At 37.6% G+C, this 23112-nt stretch overlaps 1 protein-coding gene across 1 annotated transcript in view; it reads left to right on the top strand.

Moving 5' to 3' along the window:
* Positions 1 to 15369, top strand: part of LOC136322542 (membrane cofactor protein-like) — a 30329-nt gene extending 14960 nt beyond the window's left edge. The window contains exons 4-6 of the mRNA XM_066254495.1: positions 2025 to 2110; positions 8993 to 9190; positions 15182 to 15369. Of these exons, the coding sequence (XP_066110592.1) occupies positions 2025 to 2110; positions 8993 to 9190; positions 15182 to 15369 (472 nt within the window). The remainder of the gene's footprint in view (positions 1 to 2024; positions 2111 to 8992; positions 9191 to 15181) is intronic.
* The last annotated feature ends 7743 nt before the right edge of the window (positions 15370 to 23112 follow it).

Here is a 23112-nt window from a genome sequence, read left to right as displayed (position 1 = left end):
TCAGCCTAATGTGTAAACTGAGTCTTTTCTTGGGCATACATAATCACGTGAATTGTCCCCATATATGTAGTTGTATTAAATATTCTAGGGTTTTTTTTTCTTTTAGAGGATGTTTTTAAGTTTTATTGATTGATTGATTTGAAATAGAGAGAAAGGAAGAGAGAGAGAGAAACATTGATTTGTTGTTCCACCTTTTATAAATTCACTGGTTGATTATTATATATGTCATGATCTGGGTTTGAACCAGCCCCCTTCGTGTATAGAAACAAAGCTCTTTGCTCTAACTGAGCACCATGGCCAGGGCCTTCATGTTCTCATTTTTATGTCTGCTTCCAGAAAGGGGAAAAAGTGAAAAATGAAGGAAGAAGCAATGGTCACTGGATCTGAAAATCCCCTGGAAGGATGGGGCTGGCAACTTTTGGGGAAGTGTGACAGTGATGGCTTCCTCCCTCTGTCTGCTTCTCTCTGATCAGAAACAGCACTCAATTATAAGAGCACAGATCCCCAGAGATGTGGTGTTTTCACTCCCCCTGAATCCCTCAGGCTGCTTATAAGCTGCACCAAGAACACATGTACAGCTTCTTGCTGTGAAATTAGGGTGGGGATTTATCACTGTGCTAAGAGCTGATATTGACCAAAATTAGTGCAATTTTCCTTTCCAAGTCTTTTCATGGAAGTTGCAAACTTTCAACAAACTCTAGAGTTCCAAGACAGTTACATCAGGCAGATTCTAGCAGTGAAATTCTTGTCTAGTTGGGGAGACATATTCTTAGTGTTTCCTACCCTGCCATCATCCCAGAATTCTGTGCTAATAATATATTATAATATAGACTCAATGAGTGAAGCTTGGGGGAAAATTCAGCTGGAAGCACTTATAGATAATTTTACTGACTATTTTTTAAAGTTGACTAAGTGAAAATATCCAGTCAATAGTTATATAGAGAGATCCTGAAAGGCACTTTAAAGAGTACCAAAAGGTTAAGACATAAACCAGAAATTTTCAACCACTGTGCCACAACAATTTTTGAAACATGCAGTGCCTGACTATTTACTTAGGAGCATTAACCAATTTCCCTTAAATAATCAAATTAAAATATGACAACCGCCAACAAAACAATAGCTATCTAGTATCAAGGAATCAAATTTATACCTATTGTTTTTGTAGATCAGCAAAAAAAAAAAATTGTGTGTGCCACAGAATTTTAGTATTAGTTTATGTGTGCCATATGATAAAAATGGTTGAAAATTGCTGGCACCGACTATTCTCAAAGAAATTTCATCCTTACTGAGAACCATAATATATACAGAAAGGTATCCAAGGAAAATAGTAAATTAGAAGTACCACAGAAATAGACTTATTCATGATCATTATAAGAAGAGTCCTGAAGGAGGGGAGTGTTCTGGGAATTCCAATCATCAGAGATTTCATTGAGTAGCTCTATACCTTCCTGAGCTATACCTATGAAGACACTCTAATCTGAAGAATATTCATAACACCAAAACCTTGCCTAGCACTCACTGTGTCCCAGATGCTAATTCATCAACTACTCAAAACAACCCACAACATGTATACTATTATATCCTTTCCACAGAGGAGGAATTTAAGAAAGACAAACAATAAGGGACTTGCCCAAGCTCAAAAAAACAGTCAGTCTTGTAACTGGGACTCGAATCCAGTAAGGTAAGCTGTTGGGCCAGGTCTCCCTACTCAGTCATGTCCTGACTGAGCACAATGGCCTGAGCAAGGACATAGAAGTGCATGTGTGGTGAGACTCGGAGGTGGCGATCACCAGACTACCAGGCATGACAGATTTATTTAGATAATTTGCTCTAGTCCAATATGTGTTCATGTAAATATCTTTATTTCATCAAATAGCAGATTTCGTTAGCACGCTTAATACATGTCACTTAAGAAACTTCTCCCTGAGACTATTATAGTGCAGAAAAACAACTGTATAAAAATGCCTTCATTGTTATGTAGTCTCATTCACTGATACAAAAATCAATATTCATTTCTTATTTAGTTATTACTTACTTGGGACGAAAATCCTATATTGTGAACTTTCTGGAAGTAGTGTGCAATGGAGTGATTTTCCCCCACGATGTGAAAGTAAGTCTATTCTCTCTTTAGAAAGTAGAATAGCATTTCTCAAACATTTTGGTCTGGATATCCCTTTATGTTTTAAATTAGCAAAGATACCACAGAGGTTTTTTTTTCTTTCTGCAGGTGGGTTAGTGCTATTGACATTCTTTATATTAAAATTAAAACATAGAAGTATTTTTAAAATAATTATTTATTAACTCATTTTTAAGAAAAGTAAGTTGAATACATGTTCACAAATGCAACATTTTTTTTTTTGTAAAATCAAAAATTTCCAAAACAATGAGAAGAGTGTCATTGCTTTACATTGTTTTCTAATCTCTTCAGTATCTGGCTTAAAGAAGACCTCCAATTCATTGTGCTGCATTATCAAGCAATCTGAACCAATGGAACATTTCACTGTATGCTCTTAAAGATGACAGTGAAAAATGACAATAAAATCTTGATATACCTGTGAACCATTGACTTAGGAATGAATATATTTTCAAACTACAAAGCATGTCTCAACTAGCACTGAGTTTTCCTTAATTATGAGTGTAATTTCTTCATTAAATTTTCACCATGTGTTATGATTAAAACAAAACTTAATATGGCCTTGCCAATAAATGCAGGTATTTTACATAGGGATCTCATATGGGTATTTAAGAAAATGGGTTTATACTGAAATTTCATTTCTGTATTAATTGTTTGAATTAGGATAATACATTGTCTCAAAAAATACAAAAAAAAATTTTTTTTTCCTCTTTGAATATTTATTTATTTTATTTTATTTTTTTATTAAATTTAATGCAGTGACATTGATAAATCAGGGTACATATGTTGAGAGAAAATATCTCTAGATTATTTTGACATTTGATTGTGCTGTATACCCCTCCTGCAAAGTTAAATTGTCTTCTGTCACCTTCTATCTGGTTTTCTTTGTGCCCCTCCCCTCCCCTAACCCCTCTCTCCTTCTTCACCCCATCCCCCCTTCCCCAACCCCCCCGCCCCTGTTGCCATCACATTCTTGTTCATGTCTCTGAGTCTCATTTTTATGTCCCTTCTATGTATGGATTCATCTCAGTTTTTTTTCTGATTTACTTATTTCACTCCGTATAATGTTATCAAGGTCCATCCATGTTATTGTAAATGATCCGATGTCATCATTTCTTATGGCTGAGTAGTATTCCATAGTATATATGTACCAAAGTTTTTTAATCCACTCGTCCTCTGACGGACACTTGGGCTGTTTCCAGATCTTCGCTATTGTGAACAATGCTGCCACAAACATGCGGGTGCATTTCTCCTTTTCGAGCCGTTCTATGGTGTCCTTGGGGTATATTCCTAAAAGTGGTATAGCTGGGTCAAAAGGCGGTTCGATTTTCAGTTTTTTGAGGAATCTCCATACTGTTTTCCACAGTGGCTGCACCAGTCTGCATTCCCACCAGCAGTGCAGGAGGGTCCCCTTTTCTCCACATCCTCGCCAGCACTTATTCTGTGTTGTTTTGTTGATAAGCGTCATTCTGACTGGTGTAAGGTGATATCTCATTGTGGTTTTAATTTGCATTTCTCTAATGATTAGTGATGATTAGGCATTTTTTCATATGCCTATTGGCCATCTGTATGTCCTCTTTGGAGAAGTGTCTATTCATCTCTTTTGCCCATTTTTGGATTGGGTTGTTTGTCTTCCTGGTGTTGAGTTTTACAAGTTCTTTATAAATTTTGGTTATTAACCCCTTATCAGACGTATTGTCAAATATGTTCTCCCATTGTGTAGTTTGTCTTTTTATTCTGTTCTTGTTGTCTTTAGCTGTGCAAAAGCTTTTTAGTTTGATATAGTCCCATTTGTTTATCCTGTCTTTTATTTCACTTCCCCGTGGAGATAAATCAGCAAATATATTGCTCCGAGTGATGTCGGAGAGCTTACTGCCTATGTTTTCTTCTAAGATGCTTATGGTTTCACGGCCTACATTCAAGTCTTTTATCCATTTTGAGTTTATTTTTGTGAGTGGTGTAAGCTGGTGATCTAGTTTCATTTTTTTGCAGGTAGCTGTCCAATTTTCACAACACCATTTGTTAAAGAGGCTGTCTTTACTCCATTGTATTTCCTTACCTCCCTTGTCAAATATCAGTTGTCTATAGAACTGTGGGTTTATTTCTGGGTTCTCTGTTCTATTCCATTGATCTATATGCCTGTTCTTATGCCAGTACCAGGCTGTTTTGAGTACAATGGCCTTGTAGTATAACTTGATATCAGGAAGTGTGATACCTCCCACTTTATTCTTCTTTTTTAAAATTGCTGAGGCTATTCATGTCCTTTTTTGGTTCCATATAAATTTTTGGAATATGTGTTCTATATCTTTGAAGTATGTCATTGGTATTTTAATTGGTATTGCATTGAATTTATAAATTGCTTTGGGTAATATAGACATTTTAATTATGTTTATTCTTCCTAACCATGAGCACGGTATATGCTTCCACTTGTTAGTATCTTCCTTGATTTCTTTTATCAATGTTTTGTAATTTTCCGAGTACAAGTCTTTAGTCTCCTTGGTTAAGTTTACTCCTAGGTACTTTATTTTTTTGGTTGTAATTGTGAAGGGGATTGTTTCCTTAATTTCTCTTTCTGACTGTTCATTGTTGGTGTATAAAAATGCTTCTGATTTCTGAGTATTGATTTTATATCCTGCCACTTTGCTGAATTTATTTATCAGGTCCAGTAGTTTTTTGACTGAGACTTTAGGGTTTTCTATATACAATATCATATCATCTGCAAATAATGATAGTTTTACTTCTTCTTTTCCAACTTGAATGCCTTTTATTTCTTCTTCTTGTCTGATTGCTGTGGCTAGGACTTCCAGGACTATGTTAAATAAGAGTGGTGAAAGGGGGCACCCCTGCCTTGTTCCTGATCTTAAGGGTATTGCTTTTAATTTTTTCCCATTGAGTATGATGTTGGCTGTGGGTTTCTCATAGATGGCTTTTATCATGTTGAGGTATGTTCCCTGTATTCCCACTTTGCTGAGAGTTTTGATCATGAATGGGTGCTGGATTTTATCAAATGCTTTTTCTGCATCTATTGAAATTATCATATGGTTTTTCTCCTTCTTTTTGTTTATGTGATGAATCACATTGATTGATTTACGAATATTGTACCAGCTTTGCCTCCCCAGAATAAATCCCACTTGATCATGGTGTATGATTTTTTCCATATATTGTTGGATCCGGTTTGCTAATATTTTGTTGAGGATTTTAGCATCTATATTCATCAGAGATATTGGCCTATAATTTTCTTTCTTTGTGTGGTCTTTGCCTGGTTTTGGAATCAGAATTATGCTCGCCTCATAAAAGGAGTTTGGAAGTCTTCCTTCCTCTTGAATTTTTTGAAATAGTTTGAGAAGGATAGGAGTTAGTTCTTCTTTGAATATTTGGTAGAATTCTGTTGTGAAGCCATCGGGCCCCGGACTTTTCTTTGTTGGGAGTTTTTTGATAACTGTTTCGATCTCCTTTGGTGTAATTGGTCTGTTTAAGTTTTCTGATTCTTCCAGATTGATTTTTGGAAGATTGTACGTTTCAAGGAATTTGTCCATTTCATCTAGGTTGTCTAGTTTTTTGGCATACAGTTCTTCATAGTATTTTCTTACAATATTTTGTATTTCTGTTGTGTCAGTTGTTATTTCTCCTCTCTCATTTCTAATTTTATTTATTTGAGTCCTCTCTCTCTTTTTCTTGGTGAGTCTACTTAAAGGTGCATCAATCTTGTTTACCTTTTCAAAGAACCAGCTCCTAGTTTCCTTGATCCTCTGTATTGTTTCTTTAGCCTCTACGTCATTTATTTCTGCTCTGATCTTTATTATTTCCTTCCTTCTACTACATTTGGGCTTTACTTGCTGTTCTTTTTCTAATTCTTTTAGATGCAGGGTTAAGTTGTTTATTTGAGCTTTTTCTAGCTTCTGAAAGTGTGCCTGTAGTGCTATGAACTTCCCTCTCAGCACTGCTTTCGCTGTGTCCCATAAATTTTGAGTTGTTGTATGCTCATTGTCATTCGTTTCTAGGAATTTCTTTATTTCTTCTTTGATCTCATTCTTAATCCATTCATTATTTAACACCCTGCTATTTAGTTTCCATGTGTTTGAGAATTTTTGAGCTTTTCTGCTGTGATTCATTTCTAGTTTCATGCCGTTGTGATCGGAGAAAGTGCTTGATATGATTTCAGTCTTCTTAAATTTGTTGAGAGCACTTTTGTGCCCTAACATGTTGTCTATCCTAGAGAATGTACCATGAGCACTTGAAAAGAATGTATATTCTGCTGCTTTAGGGTGAAAGGTTCTGAAGATATCTATTAAATCGAGTTGATCTGGTGTTTCCAATAAGTCTGCTGTTTCTTTGTTAATTTTATTTCTTGAGGATCTATCTAGTGATGTTAGTGGGGTATTGAAATCCCCTACTATTATAGTATTGCTGTTGATTTCGCCCTTTAAATCCATCAAAATCTGTTTTATATATTTGGGTGCTCCTATATTAGGTGCATAGATATTTATAATAGTTATATCTTCCTGTTGGATTACTCCCTTTATCATTATGTAGTGGCCTTCTTTATCTCTTACTATATCCTTTGTTTTAAAGTCCAATTTGTCTGATATAAGTATTGCTACCCCAGCTTTTTTTTCATTTCCGTTTGCATGAAACATTTTTTTCCATCCTTTTACCTTCAATCTGTGTGTGTCTTTTGTTCTAAGGTGTGTCTCTTGTAGACAACATATGTATGGGTCCTGTTTTCTTATCCACGCAGCTACCCTATGTCTTTTGATTGCATCATTTAATCCATTTACATTTAAGGTTATTATTGATATGTAGTTGTTTATTGCCATTTTCTTCTTTAAAGGTGTATTCCTTTTTCTTTTTTTTTTTTCTGTATTCTTTTCCCACTTTATCTGTTTACACCAGGCCCCTTAATATTTCCTGCAGCATTGGTTTGGTTGTAATGAATTCCTTGAGTTGTTTTTTGTCTGGGAAGCTTTTTATTTCTCCTTCAATTTTAAACGATAGCCTTGCTGGATAAAGTAGTCTTGGTTGTAGGTTCTTGTTCTGCATTATTTTGAATATTTCTTGCCATTCCCTTCTGGCCTCAAGTGTTTCTGTTGAGAAGTCAGATGTCATCCTTATGGGGGCTCCTTTGTAGGTGATAACTTTTTTTTCTCTTGCAGCTTTTAACATTTTCTCTTTATCGCTTAGCTTTGGTATTTTAATTATGATGTGTCTTGGTGTAGGTTTCTTTGGGTTTCTCTTTAATGGAGTCCTCTGTGCTTCTTGGATTTGTGAGAGTTTCTCTTGCATTAATTTAGGGAAGTTTTCAGCTATGATATGATTGAACAAAGTCTCTATCCCTTGTTCTTTTTCTTCTTCTTCAGGAACCCCTATGATGCGGATGTTATTTCTCTTCATGTTGTCACAGAGCTCTCTAAGAGTTTCCTCTGACTTTTTGAGTCTTTTTTCTCTTTTCTTCTCTGCTTTCATGCCTTCATTCCAGTTGTCTTCTAACTCGCTGATTCAATCCTCTGCTCTATCTATCCTGTTTTTAATTCCTTCCATTGTGGTCTTTATTTCTGATATTGTATTTGTCGTCTCCAACTGATTCTTTTTTATACTTGCTATTTCTTTATTTAGGTTTTCAAACTGCCCCTCCATTGTTGTTCTAAGATCCCTAAGCATCCTTACAATCATTATTTTGAACTCTGCATCTGGAAGTTTGATTATTTCCATATCACTCAGTTCATCTCTTGAAGGTGTCTCTTGTGGTTTCATTTGGATTGCACTCCTTTGTCTTCTCATCTTCTTTTTTTTATTTTTTTATTTGTAGAGTTGATTGAGTCTAGGCTTGGTGTTGTCTGCTTCCAGTTTTCAGTTGTGTTATTTTTAGGTCTTCGTGGGTTGGTATCAGCTATTATTTGTAATCCACTTTCGGATTTGGGCAGCTTTGAAGTCTTGATTTGTTTGTTTTCTTAACAGGTGATAGTCTTGTTAACTGATCTCAGCAGGGGGCTTCCTTGAAACTGTATCCAGGAATGCTGTGGGTGTAACCTGAGATGCTGAAGGTCTCTTCCTCCAACTAATCTCACTGGGGGCAGGGTTTTTTCTCTCAGCTTCAGTAGGGGGAGGTGTATCTCAGATCTCCATGGAGACCTGAGTTACTGCCCCTCCTCCCCACTTCTTGTTTTCAGCTGTGTCTTGTTGTGCTGATTGGAGCTGGATAGATGTCCGGAGATCTCTGATCCGGAAGCACTTCAGCTCTGTTTTGTGAAAGGTTCAGTCCCTCCCCCAGCTATGGCCGCCTCCAGCACGAATGAGTCAGCTTTTTTATTTTGTTTCTTGCATACCTTAGCCCCTCACAGTCTGTCCCTCTCCCTGTCTTTTCCACTTGGGAGATAAGCTGGTCTTTTCAACCCACCTTGCTCCCTGGTCGCCAGGTAAGTGGCTGTGAGCAGTAGTTTCTGCTCTTTTTCCTCTGTGAAATCCTCTCTGGGCTCTCAGCCTCACCCCCCTCCTTCCCTTCCTGTAAGCAGAGGAGATTCAGGCACTTCTTACCAGGATTATTGTGGCTTCCTCTTTGCTCCTTGGTTTTTGAGAGCTGTTTTTGCAGTTCAGTGTTGGTTTTTCATGCTGATTTTTTCTAAATTGATTTGTATTCCAGTTTGGTGTTGAGAGCTGGGTGTCTGTGCATCCGCCTACTCTGCTGCCATCTTCCCTCTTTCCAAAAAAAATTTTTTTCTTTTACCTGATATTGGATTCATAAATACACTATAGAAATCCTATGTTAATTAATTGACTGAAGTTCAGTTCACAGGATTTTACTAACACAGTCTTAAGCTTTCATCTTTTCTTTTTCCTTTTATGTCTCTTTTTCTTTTTAAGAAATTTTGTGTAAACCACCTAGACAAATACCAAATGGAGGATACACCAATAGCTACAAGGAAACATATGAATATAATGAAGTAGCAATTTATAGTTGTAATCCTTCAAATGGACCAGATGAATATTCGCTTGTTGGAGAGAGCACATTGATTTGTTCTGGGCCAGACAAATGGAGTAGTGAGCCTCCTGAGTGTAAAGGTAGTAATATTTCCATCTCATTTGTAAATAGTATGCAAACCTTTACCAACTTTTGAATACTTTGGCCAACAAGTAAAATTAATAAAACAGCCAAATGTGCTTGTTCCCTCCTCTTAAATTGTTTTTCATTTTAATTTAATATGTGTTACATAGAATAAAAAATAATTCCAGTTATAGTTTCTCACTCTTCACCCTACATGTTCTTGGCATTCTTGTTTATACATTGTTAATTACTGTGTATATGCATGAATTAAAATTTTTGGCTTAAAAGCATCAAAAAACACACACTGGCTTCAGAAAGTTTTATCTAACAATACAAGAAGTATGACAATTTTGACTAGATGAAATAGTAAAATACATTATAAAAGACTAATCCTCTCAACAATAACGTTGATAAACTGTGGCTAAAACATACAGTCTTATCCTGTTTAATTTTACCTTGCTTTACTGCACTTTATACACATTGCACTTTTTTTACCAACTGAAGTAATACCATAACTAGCAAAACTATTGTGACTTGTTTTACTTCCACATTCAGTTATTGCTGTAGTCTGAAACAAAACTGCATATCTCAGAAGTTTGCCTATACTTAAAAAACAATGTTTAAGGCGCTCAAGCATAACCAAAAGCAGGGAGACACTGGAGGGTACAGTACTTTTCTCTTAAATGAAAGAAACCAACTGTAAAACAGCAAAATTTTTCCTTTTCTCAAGTGTATGGAGCGATCTTTACTACCATATTCTAGGCAATAGAATGTTTACTTTTTTAATTTCAAGAATTAAAATTATTTATAGTACAGTATCTTTATCTTGACATGAATGTAGAAGTCAAACCAAAGATACCTGTAATATCCCCAAATATTTAAAAATTGTGCAAACATTTCTAACCCATGAAGAAAAGAGTCACAAGAGAAATTAGAAAGTGTTTTAATTGAATAAAAATGAAAGCAATATATCAAAACATCAAAATGTTTGGAATGCAGCAAAAGTATTGCTTAGAAAAATATTTACAGGATGAAACACTTAGAAGAAGAGAAAGGCTTCAGATCAATACTCTCAACTTTCACTTGAAAAAAACTAAATAGGAGAAGAAAACTGTACACAGAAAGAGGAACGGAAGGAAATGATAAAGATAGAAATCAATAAAATTGAAAAAAGAAAAGTGTGGAGAGAAGCATTCAAACCAACACCTAGTTCTTAGACATGATCAATAAAATAGATAAACCCATAGTCAGTCTGACAAAAAAGATAGAAGACACAAATTACCAATATCAAAAATGAGCCTGACCAGGTGGTGGCTCAGTGGATTCAGCATCAGACAGGGATGCAGAGGACCCAGATTCAAAATCCTAAGGTTGCTGGCTTGATCACGGGCTCATCTAGTTTGAGCAAGGCTCACCAGCTTGAGCCCAAGGTTACCGGCTTGAGCAAGGGGTCACTCAGTCTGCTGAAGGCCCACGATCAAGGCATATATGAGAAAGCAAGCAATGTACAACTAAGGGGCTACAACGAAGGATTGATGTTTCTCATCTCTCTCCCTTCCTGTCTGTCTGTCCCTATCTGTCTCTCTCTCTGTCTCTGTCTCACAAAAAAAAAAAAAAAAAAAAAAAAAAAAAAAAAAAAAAAAAAAAAAAAAAAAAAACACAAAAAGAATGAAATGGAGAACATCACTAAATATCCAGCAGATATGTAAAGGACAGTAAGGGAACAATACGTACAACTTTGACACTTAAACAAATTTGACACTTAAACCTTGTCACAAGAAAACAGCAGGCCCCATGTCATCACTAATGATTGTACTAAACATTTCAGGAGTAAATAAGAGCAGCTGTACAAAAACTCTTCAAGAAAATACAGTAAGAGAGAACACAACTTGCTGTCTCATAAGGACAGTATTATCCTGATACCAAAATCAGACTACATATTGCAGAACACCTGGTTCAAAAAACATTTGGAATAGTTTTGTATTTTATTATGTATATATAAATAGTATTATTAATAGTTACAGAGAAGGCAAGACTCCTTATTTGGCCGCGGCAGCCTTCCAGAACTACTGAAGAGAAGGGAGGGGATGAACTCCTGAGCCACTTGGATTTTAAAACTGCCATATGCATTCCTATTTTTTCCTTTACATTAATGGTGGAATTACCCATTGCATTTCTAGATTCTGCCCAGGGTCCGGAGAGGTGTTAATTCTCTTATAGATCTCAGGATTACAACAGCTCTCAGACCTCCAGAAAGGGGCTTTAAGATATTTAAATAAACTTCTCCCCACTTTGTCTGAGTTTTACTGTCTAGAAAGGGGAGTGAGCTCTTTAAAAAGAAGAACATAATAGCTAGTGCGTAACATAATAACTAAATTTAAAATAAAAACAAAGCTCAAACAAAAGGTATTTATAAACCAAGTCCTCCAGAAGGAGGGACTGAGACACTAGTCTCGAAACCTTATCTCTTATTAACCAGTACTATAAATGACCTTCAAAAACCCAGATGGCACAAAGCTCAAATGGCAGAAGCAGAGGATTCCCAGTGCACATAGAATAGTAAGAATTACAGACAGACAGATAGATGAGAGCTTTCAAGCTGAAACTGATTCCTCCTATTTCACAGACCTGAGTACAATTTTACATACAAAAAAGACAATTACAGTACAGAGATGTGAGCATGACACATAAATAAAACCCAATTAAACCTACTAGCAGTGTTGGTATTTGGCCCTTAACTCTGAAGACAATGATCGCAGAGCACAGCAATTAGTATGGCAAGACCTTACAGAATACAAAACAAAGAAACAAGTTTAGGATTAAAATTCCATTCTGTTTAAGTTTAAATGAGCGCTCTTTACATATTCCAATTTAAAGCAACAATGTGAGAGCACTCAAGTACAGGATTGAGACTATTTAATTCAATATTAGAGCTGGCACTTTCAGTTTTGCATGCAAGAAATTAATTTAGGCCTTAAATGTCACATCATGGCTATCTTAAGCTGATATCATTTTATAGATTTATAAGCACACACAGGTCAACTAATCAGTCAGAATTCACCCTCAAGGGCTTTAACCAGGAATGGAGGTAGTGCCACCCATTCTACCAGACCAGACGAAGCTCCTTAACCAGAAACCAGAAAACCAGATATCTAGAGACCGACAGAACCAGCGAGGTACCTCTCAGGTTTTTTTATATGAACAATCACAACCGGAAAATTTTTATGACAATTGCAACTGAAAAATAAGCACGCAACCACACCAGAAAGATGCTCCCCTGACTCAGTCCGCAGGTGATCTTGATGGGGGACACTGAGGATCAGAGTTGGCTGTCTTCCCAAGTAAAAAATACATGGCAACTGCTAGGGAGTTTCCAAGTCTAGCTCCCAGAGGCCTACCTATCCAGAAACTTACCAGAAGTCCTGCAATTTGTCCCATCTAGAGCACCAGAAAATATGTTACTGGAACAGGCTGGGATTCATGTTGTCTGTTGCCCTTTTTTGCCAATTTCATGAGAGAGAGCAACAGAGTAGTTATAAGGGTGTTTTTAATTCAAATTGTAGCAACCTGAGTAGACAAGTGACTCCTGTCCAAAAGAACTTTCTTAACAGTCTCAGCTGACTGGCCCTTTTATGTATCTTTTGGGAGATTTATAACTCATTATAGACTCTAGAGTATGCAGTTGGTCACATAGCAGTGTGCAGGAGGTGGGAGCCCAGTTCGCAGGGATGCCTCCCCAGAATGTCCTTCTGACACTGACACAGGTCTATCTGGTGTCCTTGATGTTGAATGGGAACAGCCAGGGTCTGGTGCCCCTGGGAGCTTTCTGCAAGAGAACTCCCTGTATTACTTAGGCAACAAAGTAAAGACTAATATCTATAAACGAAGCTTCTAATTATTCTATAGGCCTTAACTTTTCACAGTACCTGTGACTAGGCTTCTACAAACAACTATTGTGATTTAAACTGCCCTAAATTGTCAGGCTTTCCCCAATGTAAGCTTTCATTAACATTCCTGCAAAGGTTAATTTGTCGCTGCATTTCAAAGAAAAGGCCAGGGAGCTATTAAGAGAGAATAGCAAGCAGATTAACTATTTCTTAACCCTTACATATTTACTGTTTATTACAACTAAAAAACTACTATTACCAAAGTCAAATTTCTTATTTTAGGGCTCCCCTACCAGAAATCCAACATGATTTGAAAGAAAAAAAAATTTAAAGACAGAGAAAGGCTTACAGACTGAGGAAGAGTAGCAAGCAGTCAAATATGCATGTTTAATGGAGTTTCAGAAGAAGAACAAAAACAACAGTATAAAGTAATAATGAATAAATAATGTTCAAAATTATCTGCATTTGATCTGAACAACAACCCACAGTTCAGAAAATTCAGTGGCCCTAGCAGGATGAATAAAATTTTTAAATTTACTTAGAAATCCCCACTAATCTAAACAACATGGTTAAACTTCTGAAAACAAAAGATAAAAAGAAAAGCAGCCAGTGAGACAAAAGAAACATATCACATTGCCCCACCCCTCTAGGTAAGAGTGACAGCTGACTTCTTTTAATAACTGTCAAGATAACAAGACAATAACATCTGACAATGTGCTGAAAGAAGAATAAAACGGTCTGACCAGGCGGTGGTGCAATGGATAGAGCATTGGACTGGGACGCAGAGGACCCAGGTTCAAAACCCCAGGGTCTCCGGCTTGAGCGTGGGGTCACTGGCTTGAGTGTGGGATCATAGACATGACCCCATGGTCTCTGGCTTGAAGCCCAAGGTTGCTGGCTTGAGCAAGGGGTCACTAGGTCTGCTGTAGCCTCCTAGTCAAGGCACATATGAGAAAGCAATCAATGAACAATGACGGTGCCACAACGAAGAATTGATGCTTCTCATCTCTCTCCCTTTCTATCTGTCCCTCTCTCTGTCTTTCTCTGTTTCTGTCACACACACAAAAAGAGAATAAAACAGGTAACAGAAATCTTTGTCAAGGAAAAATTTTTTAAAACTAAAGATGAAACTTTAAAAAACATTTTGAGATAAAAGCTGAAAGAATTGCTACTGCCCTACCTGAAGCATAAGAATTGCAAAATGAAGCTCTTAGGCCTGAAGGGAAATGATACCTGATGGAACTTCAGATCCCTGCGCAGGGAGGACTCGCCTGGTTTAAAACGCTGCGCATTGTGGCCGTTCTCTGTTGCTCAGATTTAACCTCCTAAGATTTTCTTTTGTACTTACTGCCAGCCAGTGTTTTGCTTGTGATTTTTTTCCCAAAACCTGCCAGAACTATTGCTGAATCCTGAAATCAATCTGGAGGGTCATGACCAACATTTCACTTTCTAAGACACACAGAGCAGAAAGGAAACACCAAATTACATGGGTGCAAAGGCTAAATATTAAGTTTGAACTTTATCCTAGGCCTGTGATCTCAGAGTTCCAGTCCAAAAATATTTGGAAAACACAGCCCTAACTCCACTGGCCTTTCTCTTTTTTGAACACCCCAGTTCTTGTGTACTGTTGATACCCGATGACTTTCTCTCTGCCTATCTGTGCATGGGTAACTTCTTTCCAACTTTTACACTTGACCTCAAGTATTACCTTATTAGAAGACTCTTTCCTGCCTTTCTGAAAGGTCAGGGCACTAAACCGGTGTCAAGATAAACTTTTTAAAAATTCCTAGAACTAAAGAATATCTAAAGCTGCTTTTGAGCTTACACGAAAATGTATGTGGTAGTCAGACCTTTCTTAAAACCTGTCAGTAATGGAAAAACATATAGGAAACCAATAACTTAAAATGAGAACCAGTAATCTATAGTCTGTTCTAGGTGGTAAAAGGTTATTAGATTTCTCTTTATCTGTTTATCTGGAATTAAAATGCAAAAATAGTCTTTTTTTAAAAAAAGTTAACATCATGCCTTCCAGCCCTTGTCTCTTTGTTATTATATTAAACTCAATTTCTTTCCTGTGTCACAGTAGATTTGCATTAATTCTGGAATTTCTCTGCTTTTCAGTGGTCAAATGTCCATATCCAGTAGTCAAGAATGGAAGACGCGTGTCAGCAATTGGAAAAAAATTTTCGTACAAAACAAAAGTTACGTTTGAATGCTTGGAGGGATTTCTCCTTGAAGGCAGCAGCACTATTGTGTGTAGCTCTGACAGTACTTGGGAGCCTGAGATGCCAAAATGTATTGAAGAATAAAAGGGTGTCTTTTTTTTCTCTTCTGTTTAGATTTTATCTCTTTGACATTAAATATCAATGATATGGAATAATTGGAAAGAAGCAGTTTTTGTAATTATCTCTGTCTCATATTTGTTCTCATGAAAGATGTAGACATAGTTTATTTCATAGGTCTTAGAACATTATGTACATCACACATGTGTCTAAATTTCTGTTCTTTGGCATTTCTTATGCGTAAAATGCATCACAATCATTTATCAGAGTAAATTGAGCATGGAAATTTTTACTTAAAGAAGTCAAAAACTGGCCCTTGCCCTGGCCGATTGGCTCAGCGGTAGATCATAGGCCCAGCATGTGGAAATCCCGGGTTCGATTCCCAGTCAGGGCACACAGGAGAAGTGTGCATCTGCTTCTCCACCCTTCTACCTCTTCTTCTTCTCTCTCTCTCTCTTCCCCTCCTGCAGCCAAGGCTCCATTGGAGCAAAGTTGGCCCGGGCGCTGAGAATGGCTCCATGGTCTCTGACTCAGGTGCTAGAATGGCTCTGGCTGCAATGGAGCAATGCCCTAGATGGGCAGAGCATCACCCCCTGGTGGGCTTGCCGGGTGGATCCTGGTCGGGCACATGCGAGAGTCTGTCTGACTGCCTCCACACTTCAAACTTCAGAAAAATACCAAAAAAAAAAAAAAAAAAGTAAAAAACTAAAGGTAAAATTTATATAAATGAAAAGTGAAAAAAGTAATAGTTACCAAGTGGTTGATCCCATCATCATCACTTTTTTTGTATCAGCACCTCCCAGTGCAAAACCTACAATTTTCAGTGTCTCAGGTTTAGTAACTGTCTGCTCATATTTTTCAAAATTCTTTAAATGCCTGGTGATGTTTTTAAACATCCTTTAAATATCTGGTAATTTGCACTTATTCTTCACTTTTAGTAATGAAGGAGGAAGAACATATTTACAGCCTATTCTAGCTTACTTACTTCGTGATTCTAAAACTATTTGCCACAGTCTGCAGACATCAGAACAAACTTGGGCAAATGATGTAAACCTTCAAGGTGTTTACTTACCTCTAAAATGATGTAATGCCTTCTTCACTGATTAATAGTAAAGTTAAATGGGGTGTATTTCAAGCACTTAGCATAGCGACTGGCCTATAGGAAGCTCTTACAAGAGGCTTCTATATGACTTACATCATTTCAATTAATATTAGTGAAGAGGAAGGGTCATGGCTAATGTTTTTTTAACACATATGCTTTCTGTGTCATCAAGTTTGCTATTTTATTCTTTTTAAAATGATGTTTTGACACCTTTACGGGTTATCTTCATGATCCAGGATGATGTTTTATTTTCTGGACTGAAACCAGTTTCATTCTTTTTATGTAGTACCTTTTAAACTTGGAAATCTCTGCTATTTCTAGAACAAGACCCCCAACATTCTCTACCTCATATAATTAATCTTTTTCTCTTTACTGGGCATTTTTATTTGGCAATAGAAATAAATTTCACATCAAATGAAAGACAGGAAAAGTCCTTGCTTATTGAAATGAAATGAAGGATTTCTTGCATGGACTACTCATCAGCTGCTCCCCTTTGGAGACTATTTTGATATGGTGGATGGAATTGTTTTTCTTTGTTGCCATCTCTGACTTCTCTTTGGTTTCAGCAGAAACAAGGGAGAAGAGCAATTAAGTGGTTATCACTTATTCATGTTTTCACTTATTGTGGGTTCAGGTACCTGCAACTGTGGTCTAAAAATATTAACTGCAAATAACAAAAAAGAGAAATTCATAAGTATAAGTTACTTGCCATTCTGAGTGGCATGATGACATCTCACACATCCCACTATTTCCCACCTAAGATGGGAATCATCCCTTGGCTCAGTGTATTCACCTCATCATGTGGGCACTGTATCATCTCACATCATCACTAGAAGAAGAGAGAGTGCAATGCAATATGATATTCTGAGAGGGAGACATTTGCATTATTTTTTATCATAGAATATTCTTATACTTGGTTTTTATAACCATTTTTATTATAATTCTTTTTGTATATCTTGTTACAATTGTTTATTATAAGATATTGTTATAATAATTTTATTAATAGTTGTTAAAATCTTACCCTCCTTAAATTATAAGTTAAACTTTATTATAGATATGTATATACTGTACTGTAAAAACTTAATTTTACATTGAATTCTGTACTATCTAGTTTCCCAGGCAGGGATGGGGGTCTTGTCCCATGTGGACAAGAGGGGACTGTGTTGGGAAGAGCTTAGCCTGAGCAGACTTCACACAAGGTCCTAGATTGGCTCTGCTTATTACAGTAACATCATTTCTTTGGGTTTAGTTTCCTATTAAGCATAAGGATGTTGAACTGAACTTTCAATAACTGGCTTCTAATTTATATATTTCCTGTTGTCCTAATATTTTAAAGGATTAAGGATAATTATGCATGTTAACATGGTATTTACATCTTTTTATAATTCTTCTATGCCTGAAAACTGATAGCTTCCTTGAGTCCTTTAGTTGAGTGTTATGAGGTTTTGGGGGAGAACAGATGGTTTTTTGATGAACTGATACATTAAGATTGCATGTGAAGTTTATATTCATTGACTCATCCATATTTACTCACATGGTCCTCATCAGTATATACACTATGGGATACTAGGTTTGATAATATGCTCTTTAAAAAAGTTGAGCATAAGTGTATTATAGGATTTATAAAAGACTGATACTATTTAATGTTTCAAAGAAGAGAGGATTGTGAGGGAATGTTTATAAAGAAGATAAGCTATAGGGATCTTTTCTAAAATATAAATAATAACATTTCTCATGGAATATCAATCAGTTAGAAAAACTAGCCTAACTGGTGGTGGCTCAGTGGATAGAGCATCAACCTGAGATGCTGAGGATGCAGATTCAAAACCCGAGGTCACCAGCTTGATGGCAACCTCACCAGTGAGCACAGGGTCACCAGCTTGAGTGTAAGATAATAGAAATGACCTTATGGTCACTGGTTTGAACCCAAGGTCACTGGCTTGAGCAAGGGGTAATTGTCTAGGCTGGAATCCCCAGTCAAGACACATATGAGAAGCAAGTAATGAATTACTAAAAAGTGACGCAACTACGAGTTGATGCTTCTCATCTCTCTCCCTTCCCTTCTGTCTATTTCTCTCTCTGTCTCTGTCTCTGTCTCTCTCTCTATCTTTTTCATATAGCAATGATAATGTAGATATTGTTGTTCTAATATGAAAAAATGTTTGTGAAATACTAAGCAGAAAACAAAAAGATAAGAATTAGGTAGTACACTAATTGGACAGTTAATTTTTTAAGAGAAACAAATGTTTACTTTTATTTTATTTACTTTTTTATTTTTCAAGTGAGAACAGGGGAGATAGAGAGACAGACTCTCACGTGCGTTCCAACCAGCATCCACCTGAGTTGGAGTTGATCTTCTGTCCATCTGGAGCCATGCTTGCAACACAGCTATTTTTAGTGCCTGAAGCAGAGGCTCCACCAAGCTGTCCTCAGGCCCAGGACTGATGCCCTCAAAGCAATTGAGCCAAAGCTGCAGAAGGGGAAGGGGGGTGGTGGAAAAGCAGATGTTTGCTTCTCCCATGAGCCCTGAGTGGGAATTGAACCAAGGACATCCACACACCGGGCTGAAACTATACCACTGAGCCAAATGACCAGGGCCCAAATGTTTACTTTGAATACATTATTTATATGATTTTTATTAGTTAATTTCTAGGATTTGCATACTAGAATACAAAAGTATAGAGAACATTCTTATGCAAAATCCGTATATACTTGTATAGATAGATATTCAGGTAACTTCCCAGGAGCAGAATTGGAAAGATAGGAAAGTAGTGGATTTTTAATTAGAGAAATAATCCTTTATAAAATTCAAAAAGGAAATTAAATCTCTAATTTTATATAGATAAAGTTGGTGAATGTAATCAAATTTATTAAAGAAAACAGATATTGCCTAAGACTTCAATTAGGGTCTTGTGGACTGGCTAACCAAACAAGATTATCTGATGTTTAAAAACACAGAAATAAACTTTCTCATACCAACACTGAATAAAAATTAACTTGACTATAACTGATGCATTTTATCAAATTTTATTTGGCTTTAACACAAGATTTTTTTATACTTACATATTGGTGTAAGATATACAGGGAAAACATTCAAGGTGACTAGCGATACGTTTTCTGCGAGAATGCCGAAGGGACCCGGACCAGGAGGGATTTGAGTTTGCACTGTTAAAGCAGTCTCGGTTTAAGAAACATAGGCAACTCTGCTATTCTATAATGTACTAATGTTTGCCTGGCAGCTAATAGTGCAACTCAGAATAAACTATTTTACATATTTTAAGAATTTGAATATTTGTGCTCAAGAACAGAATTTAACATAGTGTACTGACTTCCAGAAAGCATGCAAAATTGAGTAAGTGCACACTTTCTTTTCTGAGCTGCAAGGCTTTCATCATTTCCAGGCCCATCCATGAAAGGTTTCACTAAAATGAGCTGTCTTTATAAACTGTAGCACTGCTGCCCTCCTGTGGACTGCTGGGGCATTTGACAATCCCTTTCTAGTCCTTCAAATTGTCTCTATTCAGAGGTTTCTTCCAGTCCTTTATTACCAGAAGCCCTTTATTTATTCATTTTAGAGAGGAGAGAGAGAGAGAAGCTGGAAGCATCAACTCCCATATGTGCCTTGACCAGGCAAGCCCAGGGTTTCGAACCGGCGACCTCAGCATTTCCAGGTCAACGCTTTATCCACTGCGCCACCACAGGATAGGCCAGAAGCCCTTTATAACTTCACTTTGGATCTGGTATTAACTCTTTTTTTCTGGTTGTCTTCTATAAAATTAACATTTTTTTATTATTTTTTTTAAACACCAGATCCTTTTTTTTTTTTAACAGAAAGAGAGAGACAGAGACAGAGAGAGAGGAACAGACAGACTGGAAGGGAGAGAGATGAGAAGCATCAATTCTTTGTTGCAGCACCTTAGTTTCTCAGTGATTGCTTTCTCATATGTGCCATTGACCAGGGGAAATACAGCAGACTGAGTGACCCCTTGCTCTAGCCAGAGACCTTGGGCTCAAGCTGGTGAGCTTTTGCTCAAACCAGATGAGCCCGCACTCAAACTGATGACCTCGGTGTTTTGAACTTGGGTCCTCCACATCCCAGTCTGATGCTCTATCCACTGCGCCACTGCCTGGTCAGGCTGTAAATTTAACATTTTAAAAGCCTAATTGTATCATATTGCTTAATATGGGGAAGTATAACACAGAGTCTGAGCTCAGTCAACTATTGTTACTTCCCTCTCATTCACATACCAGCAGAGAGGGAACAAATGCCCTACATGTAGATCACATTGAGAAAGTTACCCACCCTGCCTCCTCATTAGCTAGCCCAAAAACACATGCACAGAGGTAGTAACACCGATGTTAGCCAGGGGAGCCTCATATATTTTACATAGCTATTAAAAATTTCAGTTATTGTGTGTTACATAGCAAGCCTTATACCAAACATCAGAAACAAGCAATAGGTCTGCTATCCTGGGACTTAGGTTAGGGTTTGTGGCTTCAATTCTATCATCTACTGACATTTCGATGAGCAATAATTTATGGTGTTCAGGGAAAATGATTGATCATGGATCACCAACTACCACCTGAAAAGGGCCCTAGGAAAATACTTCTTCAGTTTTCATTTGACGTGGGACTCAATTATGAGAGACACTTTGGATGAGATTCCATGGAAACCTGCTTCTCGAATTTTAGTGTGTATGTGAATCACAAGGGGTCTTGTTAAAATACAGGTTCAGTTTCCACAGGTCATGGTCCGGGGCGTATGATTGATTCCAAGTCTACTTGTACGAGGAAGCACAGAGAGATCTGACCACAACAGAAGGCCATGTGACTGACCACTGAAGCAAAATGCTGCGGGGAAGGAGGCTCAAGACAAGAAGGCAGCTCCAGAAGCTGGAAAAGGCAAGGAAACCAATTCTCCCTGGTCCTCTGGCAGGAGCGTGGCCTGCCAATACCGTGATTTCAGCACATACTGACTTCAGACCTGACTTTCATAATGAAAAGAATAAACACGTGTTGTTTTGAGACACTGTGTGAATGTTTGTGTCCCTCCAAAAATTCTATGTTAAATCCTAACCCCCAAGGCAATGGTATTAAGAGATGGGGCCACTGAAAATTTATCAATATTAGGTCATGTAGGCTGAGGCTTCACAAATGGCATTGGATCCTTGCAAATAAACCCTAGAAAGTTCCCTCATACCGTCCTATGTGGTTACAGGTACAAGTCACTGTCCATGAAACAAAAGTTGGCTCCAGCCAGACATTGAAACTACCAACACTTCGATCTTGGACTCTTCAGCCTCCATACTCAAATAAAAAATATATTTCTATTGTATATTAGTCACCCAGCACACAGAATTTTGTTACAGCATAAGACAGAAACCAGGTTTGTTTTGGTTTACTACGACAGCCACAGGAAACAAAATACCAATGCCATTTGTCTTCAGCACAGGCTGAGTAGCAAAGCCTTTTAGAAGCAGGACCACAGAGGAGTGGCTGTCAACCCCGGCTACACAGTAGAATCATCTGGGATGAGTTTGAAACAGACAAACAGTAACAGCCAGTTCCCAGCCCTGCGAGAGTCAAGCCAGAACCCGTAAGAGCCTAAGGATCACTAATGTAAAGGCTCCTTAGGTGAAACTATTCAGAAGGTGGGGTGAAGCTGTCACATTAGAATGAACCCAAAACATAACTTTCTTGTGTTCAAGGAAAACTCTTAATCTCCCCAAATATGGACACATTAGTCTGCCCAGGACCCCCTGAAACTATATACCTGCTTCTCCATGAGGCCTGGGCCAACACCTCACATGAAGAATTACCAGGTTCCAGATTAGGCACATCTTTTTCACCTACATGGTGCAGAGATTTGATCTGTCTCATGTTTATTTCCATATGTGAGAACTATTACCAGTGCCACTTGCACAAGGTTTGAGTGTGCCTTCTGTCCAATAATCCCTTCCACTTTCACACTTACAGCTAACCATGTGGTACACCTTAGCTAAGGGGGACTCACATGTGACAAAGCATTTTCCATCTAGGTAGAAAGCATGGCCTGGAAAGCCAGGCCCAGGGTGTGTCCAAAAGTAACAAACTACAAGACACAGTAACGTTTCGAAGGACATAAGAATTCTCTATGATGATGCAAGTGACAGATGATGTTAAGTCCTATAAGTAAGATAGGGAACAATGATTAGGGATCAGGTGGCAATAATTATTTGGGGTGTTGTATGAACACATGGGACTCAGCAGGGATCTGTCCATTGGTGGAAGGACAGTGTCCTGGCCTTAACAAAGAGGAGAGGCTTCAGCCTGGCCAAGGAAGCATGTGAATACCTTACGCTGTACAACACCTCCTCCCATCTCCACTGTGATAAGGGCAACATGCTCTTTAAAGCTGACCCTCCTCCAAACTATCAGCTCCTGTTTATCTCCCCCTGCCTCCACCACGGTTCAGAAAAGAGACTCAGAGAAAGAGTTTGTGTGTTATGGGGATTTGTATGTTTTCTGGAACTAGATTTTTTGTATTTAGGTACTCGGCTCTGAGAACATTTGATGAAAGAAGCAATGAGGAAGTGTGACTTAATCATTAATCTCCTATCTACTCAGTCTCTCAGTGTATGCCTTACAGTCTTGTGCCCTACACAGCAATCACACAGGAAGGCAAAACA

This window comes from Saccopteryx bilineata, chromosome 2 (assembly GCF_036850765.1).
Source record: "Saccopteryx bilineata isolate mSacBil1 chromosome 2, mSacBil1_pri_phased_curated, whole genome shotgun sequence".
Classification (NCBI taxonomy): Eukaryota; Metazoa; Chordata; class Mammalia; order Chiroptera; family Emballonuridae; genus Saccopteryx; species Saccopteryx bilineata.
Note: the sequence above shows the minus strand (reverse complement) of the source record. Positions and strands in the feature narration are given on the sequence as shown.